This window comes from Bos indicus x Bos taurus, chromosome 13 (assembly GCF_003369695.1).
Source record: "Bos indicus x Bos taurus breed Angus x Brahman F1 hybrid chromosome 13, Bos_hybrid_MaternalHap_v2.0, whole genome shotgun sequence".
In the NCBI taxonomy this organism is placed as follows: domain Eukaryota; kingdom Metazoa; phylum Chordata; class Mammalia; order Artiodactyla; family Bovidae; genus Bos; species Bos indicus x Bos taurus.
In genome coordinates, this window is record NC_040088.1 from 54,645,378 (window position 1) to 54,658,205 (window position 12,828).

The 12,828-nt window shown below is 44.5% G+C and overlaps 1 protein-coding gene across 7 annotated transcripts in view; it reads left to right on the top strand.

Annotated features, from left to right (window-relative positions):
- FRMD4A (FERM domain containing 4A) overlaps positions 1-12,828 on the top strand; it is a 682,056-nt gene that overhangs the window by 299,136 nt on the left and 370,092 nt on the right. Inside the window, exon 1 of one of the 7 annotated variants that reach the window (XM_027559893.1) lies at positions 11,082-11,316. The exons of 5 other annotated variants lie outside the window; for them this stretch is intronic. In XM_027559893.1, the coding sequence (XP_027415694.1) occupies positions 11,224-11,316 (93 nt within the window). In that variant the 5' untranslated portion in view covers positions 11,082-11,223. Of the gene's footprint in view, positions 1-11,081; positions 11,317-12,828 lie in introns of those variants that run through there. One more of the 7 variants, XM_027559891.1, reaches the window with a different exon arrangement.

A 12,828-nucleotide genomic window follows, 5' to 3' on the forward strand; every position in this document is an offset into this window, starting at 1 on the left:
AGAGGAAATGAGGCAGGTCTCCTGAAACATTTACTCGTTGAATTAAATAACCCCAGTATCTGGACCCAAATCTGTCCATTCAGAAAGAGGTCTGGCAATCCGGCTCTGCTTCCACAGCCAGCATCTGCAGTCAGCATTCCACGCACACCTTCTCAGGGCCATGAATGCCCTTCTAATTACCACTCACTACCCCCAGGCCTTATCTGGCTCAAATTATCTTGAACATTGCTCTTTCTCTTGACAGTTTCTCATTTTTATCAAAATTATACGTGTGCATGGCAATTTTCATAGCATTTTAAAGTTGAAGAATACTGGACAATTTGTAAACACAAACAGCAGGCTCCATTTCCACTTCTTTTCATCTCTTGAGTCCCTCTCCCCAGGGGCGCCATGGACATTTTCTTTCAACTGTTGCTTCTGGTAGTTAATGCCAGATTTCTCGATCATCTGTTTATACTGTGATTTCTTAATCACTCAATTTTGGGCATTTTATGCTGCCACCCTGAGAGATGAGGCTTAGAATTTACTTCAGTTGTTACTCCACATCCCTACAGGCTCACACATCTCCTTTCCTATTTTCTCAAAGTATCTATATCACAGTTTAAATCAAAATTCACTTTTATTATGACTATCAAGGTATTATTTACAGCTGACAACTATTGTATAGTGTCATTACATAGCCTGGATTTTCCAACTTTATGTTTTCCCAGGAATTAATAGTTGCCTTATTTAATTATTCGCTCACTTAATATTCTGTTATGCCCATCAAGTATTTTTCTCTAAGATCTTCAATAGAGCTGTGTCTCTCCTTTCAATTTGGCAAATTCATTTTTTGCCACTCAATCTATTCTTTTTTCTTTTTTTTGAGGCATCCTTCCTAGATCCCTCCATCCTCCTACACCAATTCAACTAGCTCTCTTAAGTCTCCTAAATGATTGTCTTCTTGAGGCTCCCTTTTCTTCACCATTATTCTGGGAATCTCTTTGCACCTGTCCTGTGATTCATTCTCCTTTTCTTGGAACTCAGGTTCTCCTCTTTGTAGGTTTAACTTTCTTTTCCTGGAGATCATCTTCCAGTAAGCTCCTGAGAAAAAGTCCATGAGAAGTAAATTTTTGTGTTCTTGAATGTCTTCCCTCACACTTGACTAATAACTTGTCTAGTGGTTATGTGTCTGCTGTTGAAATCCAGACCTACATTTCCAAGCTTGACTTCCCTCTTTAGTTTCAGGTCAAAACGTTCATGCACCAAAAATTCTGTACATTCAGAGCTATGCTTATCATCTTCCAAATCTCCCCCATCTCCTGTGTACTTACCTGAACTTATAGGACCTTTCTTCCTCTAGCCCCTCAGTAGAGAGGAACACTATTCTTCCTTCCAGCATTTATAACTTGCCAACATCATGTATTCAACCTTTCACCATCATTCTAGCTCTGGAGTTAATCATCACTCATTTGGACAATTGTGTTGACATTGTAGCTGCTCTCCTTGTCTCTACACACCTTGACTCTCCATTCTACCCTTCATCCTTTATCCCTCAAGTTAAAAATATTCAGGAAGGTAGTATCATTCCTTTCAAAAACAACTTTTAATGACTCTTTCTTGCAAATCAAATAAGATCTAAAATATATTCTTCTATAGCATTAAAGTCAGAATATGGTCTCATTGTCATTTGTGACCACCTTGTTCTCACACATGTGATTCACTGTCTCCTTCAAGTTTCACAACAGTCTATTATCTGTGTTCATGCTATAGGGGTTTAAAATTCAAATAGTATAGGATATGCAAGCAGACAGTAATAGAATCCCCTACTCATCCTCATTTAAATCTAAGGATTTGCCCACTGAAAATATTTTTTCTCATTTTGGCCATGATTTGATTTGAGAAAACATTTGGCATTTTGACTTACAGGAGCCCTCTAAGGCACACTCAAGATAAGCCACATTCCTAAAATGTGTCACCCAACTTCCTAATAGATTCAAACGTTTTCTTTCCTCTTCTAGGGCAAATACAGACAATGTGGCTTATTACAGAGACACCTGGGTAAATGGGCACTTACCCTTGGGAGTGACACACTCCTGGGCACAGGAGAGAAAGCAAGCCGATGGCCCAAGAGAAAACCATCCCTTTCTGCAGTACCAAAGATATCACTTAAACCAAGATGAACCTTTCTCCTATTGAAGAAAAATGCATGTTAAACTTCTCCTCTCTGGGAAAAGGAAGCATGGAAATTAGCAGCAGATTTAAGAGTGGGTCATTTACCACCCAATGCTTAACTGAAATTTGACAGCTAAAAGATAAATCAAAAGTCAACCTCCATTGACTGTTTGGAAGTATACTACATATATATTCAGCTAATCCTGGGTGGTCAATACCACAGATAAGGACATTATTTATCTGTCCATTCTAGGTGCAATTACACAGTTTAACCAGTACAAACAGCACTTCATAAATATCACAGATCAATGCTAGTTATCAAAATCCATCCACAACCGATAGCACATGAAAAAGGGTTTTGCAAAATGGCCTTGAAAGCCAATCTAAATGACCAGTCCCACACAGGTCAGCTTATTGACTTCTTAATCACACAGGCATCCTGGCAACCTTATTGATTCCTCAGGACCTGGCCGTGACATCACTCCTAACAGCACATGCACTCAGCCATTATTGCCATGCAGAAAAGCCATCATTCCACGCTGCGGCCATCGATTGCCTGACTTAGTCTCATGCTGGGAAGGGCAAGTGAAGCTCTGATGAGGAGGCAGGGGGCAAATCATACCCAGGTTCCATGTGAAGAATTTTCCTGTGGAGGAATAAGATCCATCAGCTGCTTACAATCCAGGAGCTCTGCCTTTTCCCTCTTTCCCTGGGTGACTAGTTGAAATAATCCTGCCAGCATGTTGATGAGTCCTTTATTTGATGTCCATGAAGCAAGGGTTGCTAAGACAGAATATGGACTAATCCTCCACATAAGCCATTAATATCTTCCACTTGACATTCTCTTCCCCTTGATCACTATCATAAAGATTGAATGGGATTCTGGGATGCTTGGTTAGTAAGCAAGGTTTCCATCAGCAAAATGCTATGTTTTCTTCCCGGTCCTGGAAGACTGAGATCTGTTCTTTTGTGATGGGATGTGTGTCTTTGAATTGATGGAGATAGAGGGTCTTACTCTGGACTAACTAATTCTGTACCCAAACGAAACATCCTCAAGAGGGAGTTCTCAAAATCTTTTTATCCCACCAAAAAAAGTGGGGCTTAGCTGGATGACCTTTAGGGAATTCAGATGGATGAAACGTGGCCATCATAGCAGGATATTGTATGAAGAGGGAGAGAAGTAGATGGTGAGGCCCAGGAAGGCTGTTGTGGTAACAGGAAAACAGAGTGTGTGTGTGTGTGTGATTTACAAAAACCTTTCACAAACATGATTTCATTTTCTCTTGACGGGTAGGTGTTCAGTAACCTTCCAGGTGCCGGGTCAGGTATTAGGTCAGCATTCTTTCACTTCCCCAGAGACCCTCATCAAGGACAGGAACTGAGTTTTAGGGACAAAAGAAAACTCTTCCAATAAGCAAAAGGTTTCTTATGTCTTCAATTCTAGGCACATCTAGGAGAGTGTAACAGTTCATCAACTGTGAGGCCACTTACCGTGGACCCCAGACAGGTGACTCCACTTCTTCCTACCTTAGTTTCTTCATCCAGGGAAAACAAGGGTACCTATTTGATAAGGTGTTGTTTGAATTAAGGAAAGGACTGTATTTAAAAAAAAAAAAAAAAAAACCTTGAGAAGAGTTCCTGAAATAGACAACATTGGTTTAGACAAGGGTAAGGTTAGTGTGGAGTTTGGTATGAAATACAAGTAGAGCACAGACAATGTCATTGTCACCTCAGAAGCAAATAATAGATTCATCTTCGTCCACCAAACCTTTCCCAGCAAGGATGAGTGGGAGTCAAACTGAAGGATTCGGGTTATACTTCTTTTCTTTGCCTGGATGGTCATGGAAAAAAATCTGTTCCATGAAGCCCAGGACAGAGCCCAACTAGATAAAAGAAGCTTGCAACAGAAAGAGAGGAAAAGGGGTAGGGGGAAGAAGGGAAGGAAAAATTCATCTGCTTACTCAAGCTAGCTACCATCCTACCCACTGCTTCTTCCAAATGCCATAGGAGGAGGGAAGGTCTGTCCAAAGCTGGGTAATGACTACCATGCCTAGCACCAGGGTAAACCTTAGTTCCAACCAAGAGAAACCAAAACTCCTGCACGGGGACCTGTAGATAATCCCACGGGCTCTGGGCACATGAGGTCCAGGGACACCAGTGTTGCTCCACATCTTGGTTCTGTTCTTTGGGATATTGGGTTTCATGTTTGGCCTAAATTCCAGCCACTTTTCAAACAGAAAATTACAACTGTCGGCAGTATTTCTGTTTGCATAGCCTCAGTCACAGCTTACTCTAATATGATGTGACAAGAATCACCCAAGTTAGCTGAGTTAGGAGCTGGTGGAAAAGGTACTGGAATGTTGAAGAAAGACAGGGCTTCCCTCCCGCCTGCTGGAGGGATTTTCCAAATCGGTTAGGAATGTGTTGCCTTCCTGTGTTTGGGTGCATCTCAGCTGATCGATTCTCTCACCCATTTTACGTGACAGTCGTTAAAAACTCCACACTTCATTCAAGAGTCAGAGCTGGATGATGCTGGACGTGGGGAAGGTGGGACAGGTCAAGTCAAAACAGTTTCTCTCTGGGTCAGACAGGGGTTTAAACCCAGTCTTGTCCTCGCAGGACGCCTGTGCATTCCTGGAAGTCCCTGCCCACCTCCCCACCCCCACCTTACCCACTGCTAGGGATTTCTCACTGCAGTTCCCAGGCACAAGCGATACCTCTTAACTTTCCTGAACCCAATGCCAGCGTGTGGGGAAGGCGGACAGGAGGCGGTTCTGCCATCAGTGATTCTCTAACACCAGGCAGGTCCTAGTCTACCTGGAGACAGCATCGTTTCCCGTGCGTTGAGGGCTCAGTCCTACAAGCCTTCCCCACCCCCAATTTCAGACACTAATTGCAAGTCCAGGTTGTCATGACCAGACGGCTGTAAATCAGATCTTCTTTGGGAGTTTGGTTCATTTGCTAGAGCAGCTTACAGAACTCAGACACATTTTGGTTACTAGATGACCAATTGATTATTAAAGGATACAACTCAGGAACAGTCAGATGGAAGAGAAGCATGGGACAAACTATGAGTGCACCCATCTCCCGCACATCTCCAACCGGAAGCTCTTCAAACAACAGACTACTGGGATTTTATGGATGCTTCATTACATAGTCAGGATTAATTACGTCATCAGCCCTTGGTGACTGATTCAACCTCCAGCCCCTCCCCTCTCCCCAGAAGTCAGGGAGTAGGGCTGAAATTTGCAGCCCTCCAGTCACAGGCTGGGTTCCTCAGGTGACCAGCCCCATTCTTAGGTGTCCTAGGGACTTTCCAAACTTCACCTTATGAATATAGCAAAAGTTCCTCTATCACTCTCACTGGTTAGAAAATTCCAAGAGTGTTAAGAGTTTTGTGCCAGGAAAGGAGACTAAGACCAAATGTATATACTTTTTTATTTTTTAATAATTGTATTTGTTTATTTATGGCTGTGCTGGGTCTTCACTACTGCATGGGCTTTTCTCTAGTTGCGGCGACAGGAGGCTACTTTATCGCAGTGTGCAAGCTTTTCATTGAGGTGGCTTCTCTTGTGGAACAGGGGCTTGAGGGCATGTAGGCTTCAGAAGCTACAGCTCCCGGGCTCTAGAGCGCAGACTCAGTAGTTGTGGTACTGGTTGCTTCACGGCACGTGGGATCCTCCCTGATCAGGGATTGAACCCGTGTCTCCTGTGTTGGCAGGCAGATTCTTTACCACTGAGCCCTCAAAGGGAAGCCCTCAAAGGCATATTTTTTACTAAAGATCACAATATCTAACTCTCTCCCAGGTGGTCACATAAATCCCTCTCTTTGCCCCCAGCCTCCATCTGCCTTCCTCCACACAACACGCTAAGCACCTGGGATGAGCCAAGGCTGTGGGATGGGAGTGACCTCCTTCCTTTTGCTTCCAGCGGCTGCTCCAGGCGCCCCCCTTTCCCGGTCACCTTCCCTGAGGGCACCCCACAGCCAGTCCCTTCTCCAGGTCTGAGTTGAGGGACAAATGGCGCCCCCTTCACTCTCATCCTCCTGCCTGGACAGCCTGAAGGGAAAGTCAACTGAGGGCTTCAGAACCTCCCTCGCAAACCCTTGAGGGGGGTTGGAAGAAGGTGGCTCCTGCTGCCTTGAAACCACAGATAAAACTTAGCAAGAGCCCTTTCGCATCCTCCTCAACAGACAAGAAATAATGGCTTGAGGTGGACGTTGGGAGAAGCACCTCAACTGCCCGCTTTCTGTTGTCCTGTTTCCCCAATATGAGTCATAGTCCACCTTTCACCAGAGAAAGGATGCAAGTGGCCAAAAAGGCCAGGGCTGACGTTTCTCAGGTGGACTCTGTCCTTCTTTCTGGAAGGGCACTTCAGCTCACCTTTCTGACACTTAGCTCACCGCCTTCTGCCCCGACCCCAGACTCACAGTGACCTCAGGCTGCCCTCTGACCCCTCCCCTCCCCCACAGCATGCCCTCAGTCACCTCCCTCAGACACTCTCCGTCCTATAACCCCTTCTCTTTGTGTTCTGCCAAATGAACAAAATCATGCTGTGCGAATGAACTGACTGAGTGCCAGTAAATTACAGTCAGTGGTGAGACTGGCATTCACGTGCCCCTGCTGCTGCTGCTGCTAAGTCGCTTCAGTCATGTCCAACTCCGTGCAACCCCACCAGGCTCCCCCGTCCCTGGGATGCTCCAGGCAAGAATACTGGAGTGGGTTGCCATTTCCTTCTCCAACGCATGAAAGTGAAAAGTGAAAGTGAAGTCGCTCAGTCGACTCCTAGCAACCCCATGGACTGCAACCTACCAGGCTCCTCTGTCCATGGGATTTTCCAGGCAAGAGTACTGGAGTGGGTTGTCGTGCCCCTGCCGAGGGCCAAAAAGGACTGGCCTCACAAATGGTAACTGCAGGCCCTGGGCCAGGAGCCGGGATAAGCCCTTGGTTCTAGTGTGTCAGGCTCACTCTGGGCAGGAGGGTACAAAGATCAGTCCCCATTCTGTGCCCAGTGTTCTCCCAGGACTCACTCGTGGCACATTCCCACGGCTGCCACGCAGGTGCCCTCATGGTCAGTGGCCTGACGTGGAAGTCAACATCGTACCCAGGCACGCACATCACCCCAGGTGACCCTCCCTCCAGCCTCCCACTTAGCTGTGCTGTTAGGAAATGCTTTCCCCCAGACAGGCCATCATTCCCTGACCCCCCTGTCTCTCCCCCTGCTATCCCTGACCATGAACTCCCATTTGATTGGATACATCTTACTTTATTGATTTTCCTGAAATATCGCTTGATTGATTCCCATGCATTTTCATTCCAGAGTATGAATGTGAATACTTCTCACTAACATGGGAAGGAAATATTCAGAATGAACAACTAAAGAGCGCCACCAGCCTACAGTGGGTGCTGTGCTCCCAGAGGCTCCCAGACTCAAGAATGGAGGTCTATCATCTCCATACCATTTCCCAGCAGGGCTCACTGATACCCTGATGGGGCAAGATCCTCCCAGTCTGTCCCCTGTGCATTAGGCTGCTGCTCCCTGGAGGCAAAGGGAACCCTATCATCCACCACCCTGGCAAAAACATGCTCTAAGTAATACAGCTGCTTGATGGTATCAGCAGGGGATTGGTTCCTGGACCAATCCCAGTATCTGTGAATGCCACATACATAAGTTCCACCAATTGCAGGTCAAAGCCTGTCTCCAGGGTGGTTGAATCTACTGATGGGGGTGGGGGTAGCCAGCTGTACCCCATTTCAAAGGCTTAGCTCCAAGGGGCATCAAAGCAGTGGTTCCAGAGACACTAGCAGTGCTCCGTCTAACCCCATTTCCTGTATTAACATTCTCTCTTTTTCAAAGACAGTGGTCTTCCCATTCCTCTGCTGGGCACTGTGGATACATATTTTTTTTAGATTTCCAAAGTGCTATAATCGGATAAAGTCCTCTGCAGTAGGTGAGAGTACAAGGGACCAAGTCAGGCCCTGAAATCAGCCAAATTGACTTTGGTTTTCATCTTAGCCCTGACAGTTCTAGCTGTGCTACCTTGGTCAACTTATTAACCCTCTCTGGGCCCTAATTTCATCAATTGTAAAACATGGATGTTTGTATATGCTCAGTCATGTCTGACTCTTTGCAACCTCATAGACTGTAGCCTGCCAGGCTCCTCTGTCCATGGGACTTCCCAGGCAAGATTACTGGGAAATGGGTAGCCATTTCTTTCTCCAGGGGATCTTCCCAACCTACCCAGGGGTCAAATCCAAGTCCCTTGTGTCTCTTGCATCAGCAGGTAGATTCTTTACCACTGAGATAATGAAACTTAATTCTGCCACGGAAACAAGTCATCAGTAACCTTCTAGCATGTTCCCTGGCAATGGCCGAGCATTCACTAAATATCAGTTACCCTCACCTCTCTAAAGTGGTCATATCTGCTAAGGTATGGGTTATATCCACTCCCAAGAAACATATTTGTATCTAACAGTGTAACAATAGTCTTCTGAAAATAAATACATTAGATTCAATAATTAATTAAAACATGTAAATCTCAAACACCTAGAGTAAGACCGTCAGAAAGATAATTTTGAACAAGTTGAACTTTAAGAGCCTTCAAACCTCTCTGAGGTTTGAGGTTCAAACCTCCTACTCTGTGGGGACTGGGGAGGATTCTCTATTAGCTGGGAGGAGGCGCCAGTGCTGATATGAGAAATGATCCTGCCCCACACCCTACCCCTAGGGGAGGGGGGTAGAATGTGTGGGGCTCAAATGTGTGGGAGTCTGGCCAAGGGTTATTTTTTTTTTTGTTTCCATTAACATTCTCTTCTATATGTATTTTAACTTTAATCAAAGGCATATGTTTTTGTTTTATTTGCACTTAGTTCATCAAAGTGTCTCTTATGATCTGAACTATGCTGCAAAGACTTGAGCTCTGCATCGAAACCTTCATTAATACCCCTGGGAAACAGGAAGTTGCATTTAGTCAAATATAAATAAATCCAGCTCCCAGGGGCTTTGCCCTGGCCTGGGTCAGGAAGAGACGGTGACTTCTCTGTTGATCTGATCCATGGCCCCCCTCTCAAGCTGCACTTGCAAACAGAAATCCCAGGGCTCTGGCCAGATCAGGGTTTTGAAAATGTGCCTCTCCTTTGTTCAAAACCATTGTGGAATCAACAAGGAAGAGAGACTTGATTTGGCCAGGTTACTGGGTAGCATTCCAGATGCATTTCCACCAGGCAGTGCAGAAAGGAAATGAGAAAGAGGAAGAAGAGTTAGCCTAAACCACCTCGCCAAAGACTCTGTGTAGGTCATGCTGGAGAACTTTCCATCTCCCCCCACCCCGTCTACCCCCACCCCTTCCCTCTCACCCTCTCACTAACTCTCCAACTGCACATATGGAACCCATTACGAACAAAGCCCGATTGTTGTATATTTGGAATTTCCCACATCAACTTGATGCTTTCTTTAACTGCCTCTTAATGTGTGTCTGAGTTGGGTGACCAGACCCACGTCTCCATTCCCCCACCCTCACCCCCAGGAACACCCTCCTTCTAAGAGTGTTTTCCGGATTCATTTTCAAGCAGTGTAAAATTCCACTTTTTTCCCCTCTGCACCCCACCCCCACTTCCCATCAGATTCTTAGAATAAACAGAACTTTCTTTTCCATCGTTTTCAATAAACGGGTCTGTAGAGAATAAATAAAAGTTGGTTCCCAAAACATAAGAGTGATATTAGGCAAACACCCAAAAGCCTGGGATTTTTACAAAGGAAATGGCATCCCTTTCATAAAACGCCGCAACAGAGAGAGCAGCGGAGGCAAAAATTAGTTAAAAAGAAAAAAACCCTAAAATACCTCCAATCCTAGAAGCCCCTTACTTGTTTTTCCTGTTGAGTAATTTTGTCTGCTATCGAAATAAGCAGGTTTAGGGAGGAGTAGAGATGAGGGCAGTCTCATAAGTGAACAATATGTCAGAAACAAAATATTACAGGACACTTAAATTTTTAGAGCATATGTGCCCTCGGTCAGAGAAGCTTGTCTGATGTAGAATTACACCATCTGATTAGAGAAGAATATACAAATGTGATGGGTGAGTCTGAGCGTAGATAGTCCTTTTCAGAGCCTTGTAAAATCAAACATAATTTCTTCATGTTTATTGGCACACATAAAAATCAATGCTCTGTAACACAAACATTTAAATGAGGAGATGCCAAATGGGAGTCTGTCTGGTGTATTTGATTTGATTCATCTGAACCATGTGATACAAACATTTTCTCCTTTCTTCCCTCAGACTTCCTCTTTGTGGATGCCATTCACATATATAATTAACTGTATGCCTACATTTGTTTTCTATCTGTTGGAAAGCAGGAAGAAAAAAATATGCACGTCTGACGCTCAGGGTCATACGTATAATTTATGACTACAAAGAGGGACTCCCCCTCAAGTCCCCACTGTGCTATGCCACTGCCCTTCAAATATTTTCCCTGTGTCCAGAAGAGAGTGAAATCAGAATGCAGAATTGCACATTAATCTCTGCACCAGATGGTGATATTCCAAATAGTCTTTTTAAGGTGAGCATGTGACCTACTGTACGGCCGAGGGGCTTTGGAGTCACGTGACAGAGTGAATAATACGTCTGATAGGGTTTCCATTAGACAACTGACCTGGTTACCGTCTGGAGCCGCGGGAAGCAAAGTTGACATTTCAGGATCACTCCCCCCAGAAGCGTCACTCACTGGCCCACTCCTGGGACGTGCAGCCTCACCGAGGGACCGACAGGCAGGGGCAGGCAGGAGGGAGTGGGGCTGAGCTGCGGGAGGCACGCTGAAGTTGCAGAACTTGGGCTCATTTTTTTTCTTCCCCATCCCCCACCTCCAGACACACCACATCTTGACTCATACGGTCGAAAGAAAAAAAAAAAAAAAAAAAAAACCCTCTTTCAGTTATTTGATATTTGGGAAACCTCCAGGAGACCATAACTTAGTTTTGAGGACGCCTCCGTCTCTCCCTTTGCTGGAAACAGATACACACACACACACTCTCACTCACACTCACGCAGACACACTCACCCACGGCTCTACACCATGGTGGTTCAAGCTGCAGTGGCTCCAAATAGATCCCAGAGACTCCTACTGAAAATTCCGTATGGATCTCTGAGAAGACGCAGTGTGGAGAGGGTAAGCAACGTGGCGGGCTGTTTGCTTTTCACCGGAGCAATTGCTCCGAAGAAAAGGAGAGGCTTCTTTTCATTGTACATAGCATCCCTTCTGGAAGTCATGTTTTCCTAAAAAAAAATTCAAATTCCTGGGACTGGAGAAATCTATAGTATATGCAATTTTATTCTTAACAGATAATGATAAGAAATTTGAAGCAAATTCTGGTCGGCTGTGCATGGAGGTGGGAGCTGTTAGAGATGAAAGATGAAAGATTGGGGTAGGGATTGCCCTCTGGAAAGAGGATGGAAGATGCGGGTGCTTGCTGAGAAGAGCTTTGGGCTGTAAAATCTGCTTTCCTCTCTGGTGAAACAGATCCATTAGTGCAGCAGGGCTGCAAATTCCCTGTCCTTTTCTGGGTGACAGTGTCTTCAAAGGAGGTGATAAAGACAGAAGGAGCTGTGATGCTTGGAGGGTTTAAATGATGCACTTGGTTGATTACAATCCCCTCTGTTGTTTCGTTGTTGTTTCAAATACCTTGCTATCATTCAGTTTTGTTTGTTTTTTTTTAACATTATGGATGGTGGCTCTGTTAATTTTCTGAAAACATGCTTACTTTACGGTAGTGCCTGGCAGAGAAGATGCTGTAAAACAATAACAGGGATTTGTCCTTCTCTGGAGTGACTAATACAGTTTGGGGGAATGACTGTCGTTAATGCAAATCTGGTCATATTTGGGATGTGGGGGGCTCATGCATGTGGGGGAAGTGCCTGTATCCACACATGGGGGGGTCTCAGAAACACCCAAAATCTGTTTGCATCATGGCAGGCCCCTCCGTGAGCTGTGGATGTCTACTTAGATGTTTTAGGTTAAGGTGTAATCTTAAATTAATAAGGCAAAGAGGATCACAAACTGCTCTCATGATAGATCAGCGAACCTGCTGCATCTTATAAAGGGGAGCAGCATCTAATTCAAGTGACTTTTTCTGGTTTGTATACTGACTACTCAGTAATTTTTAAATTTAAGGAAAACATGATTTAAGTTTTAAAAGTAGGAGGGGCAATCTAGACTTCCAGAGGGAGTTGATTTCCTGACTTTCTACGAGTTACATTTTTTTCTGCCATTTGAGTAACAATGAAAAAACTTCACTTCCTTTTCTTACTGTGTGTAGGTCTTTCTTCTGAGACATATTTCTTGGGCTGCATATGAGGGTCATCAACTTAAATGTATTCAGTGTCTAATATGTGCTCTCTTTTATACCAAGAGCTTTAGATTATAGGATCAAATGTTATAGCAAAATTTACAAATTAACTGTTATGTTTACAAATGTAGCTTATCTTGAACGTGATTTTGGGTTCCAGTGAAAATTTTTTGACCTGTATCATAATTAAGTTTATATAATGTGTTCTGTTCATGAAAACTCACATGCAAATGCGAGTTGCCCACACCAGAGCTGTACCACATGACAAAACTAACGTGAGAATTATCCTGCACATACACACACAAAATCCTCAGTAACCTATTTAACCATAAGAA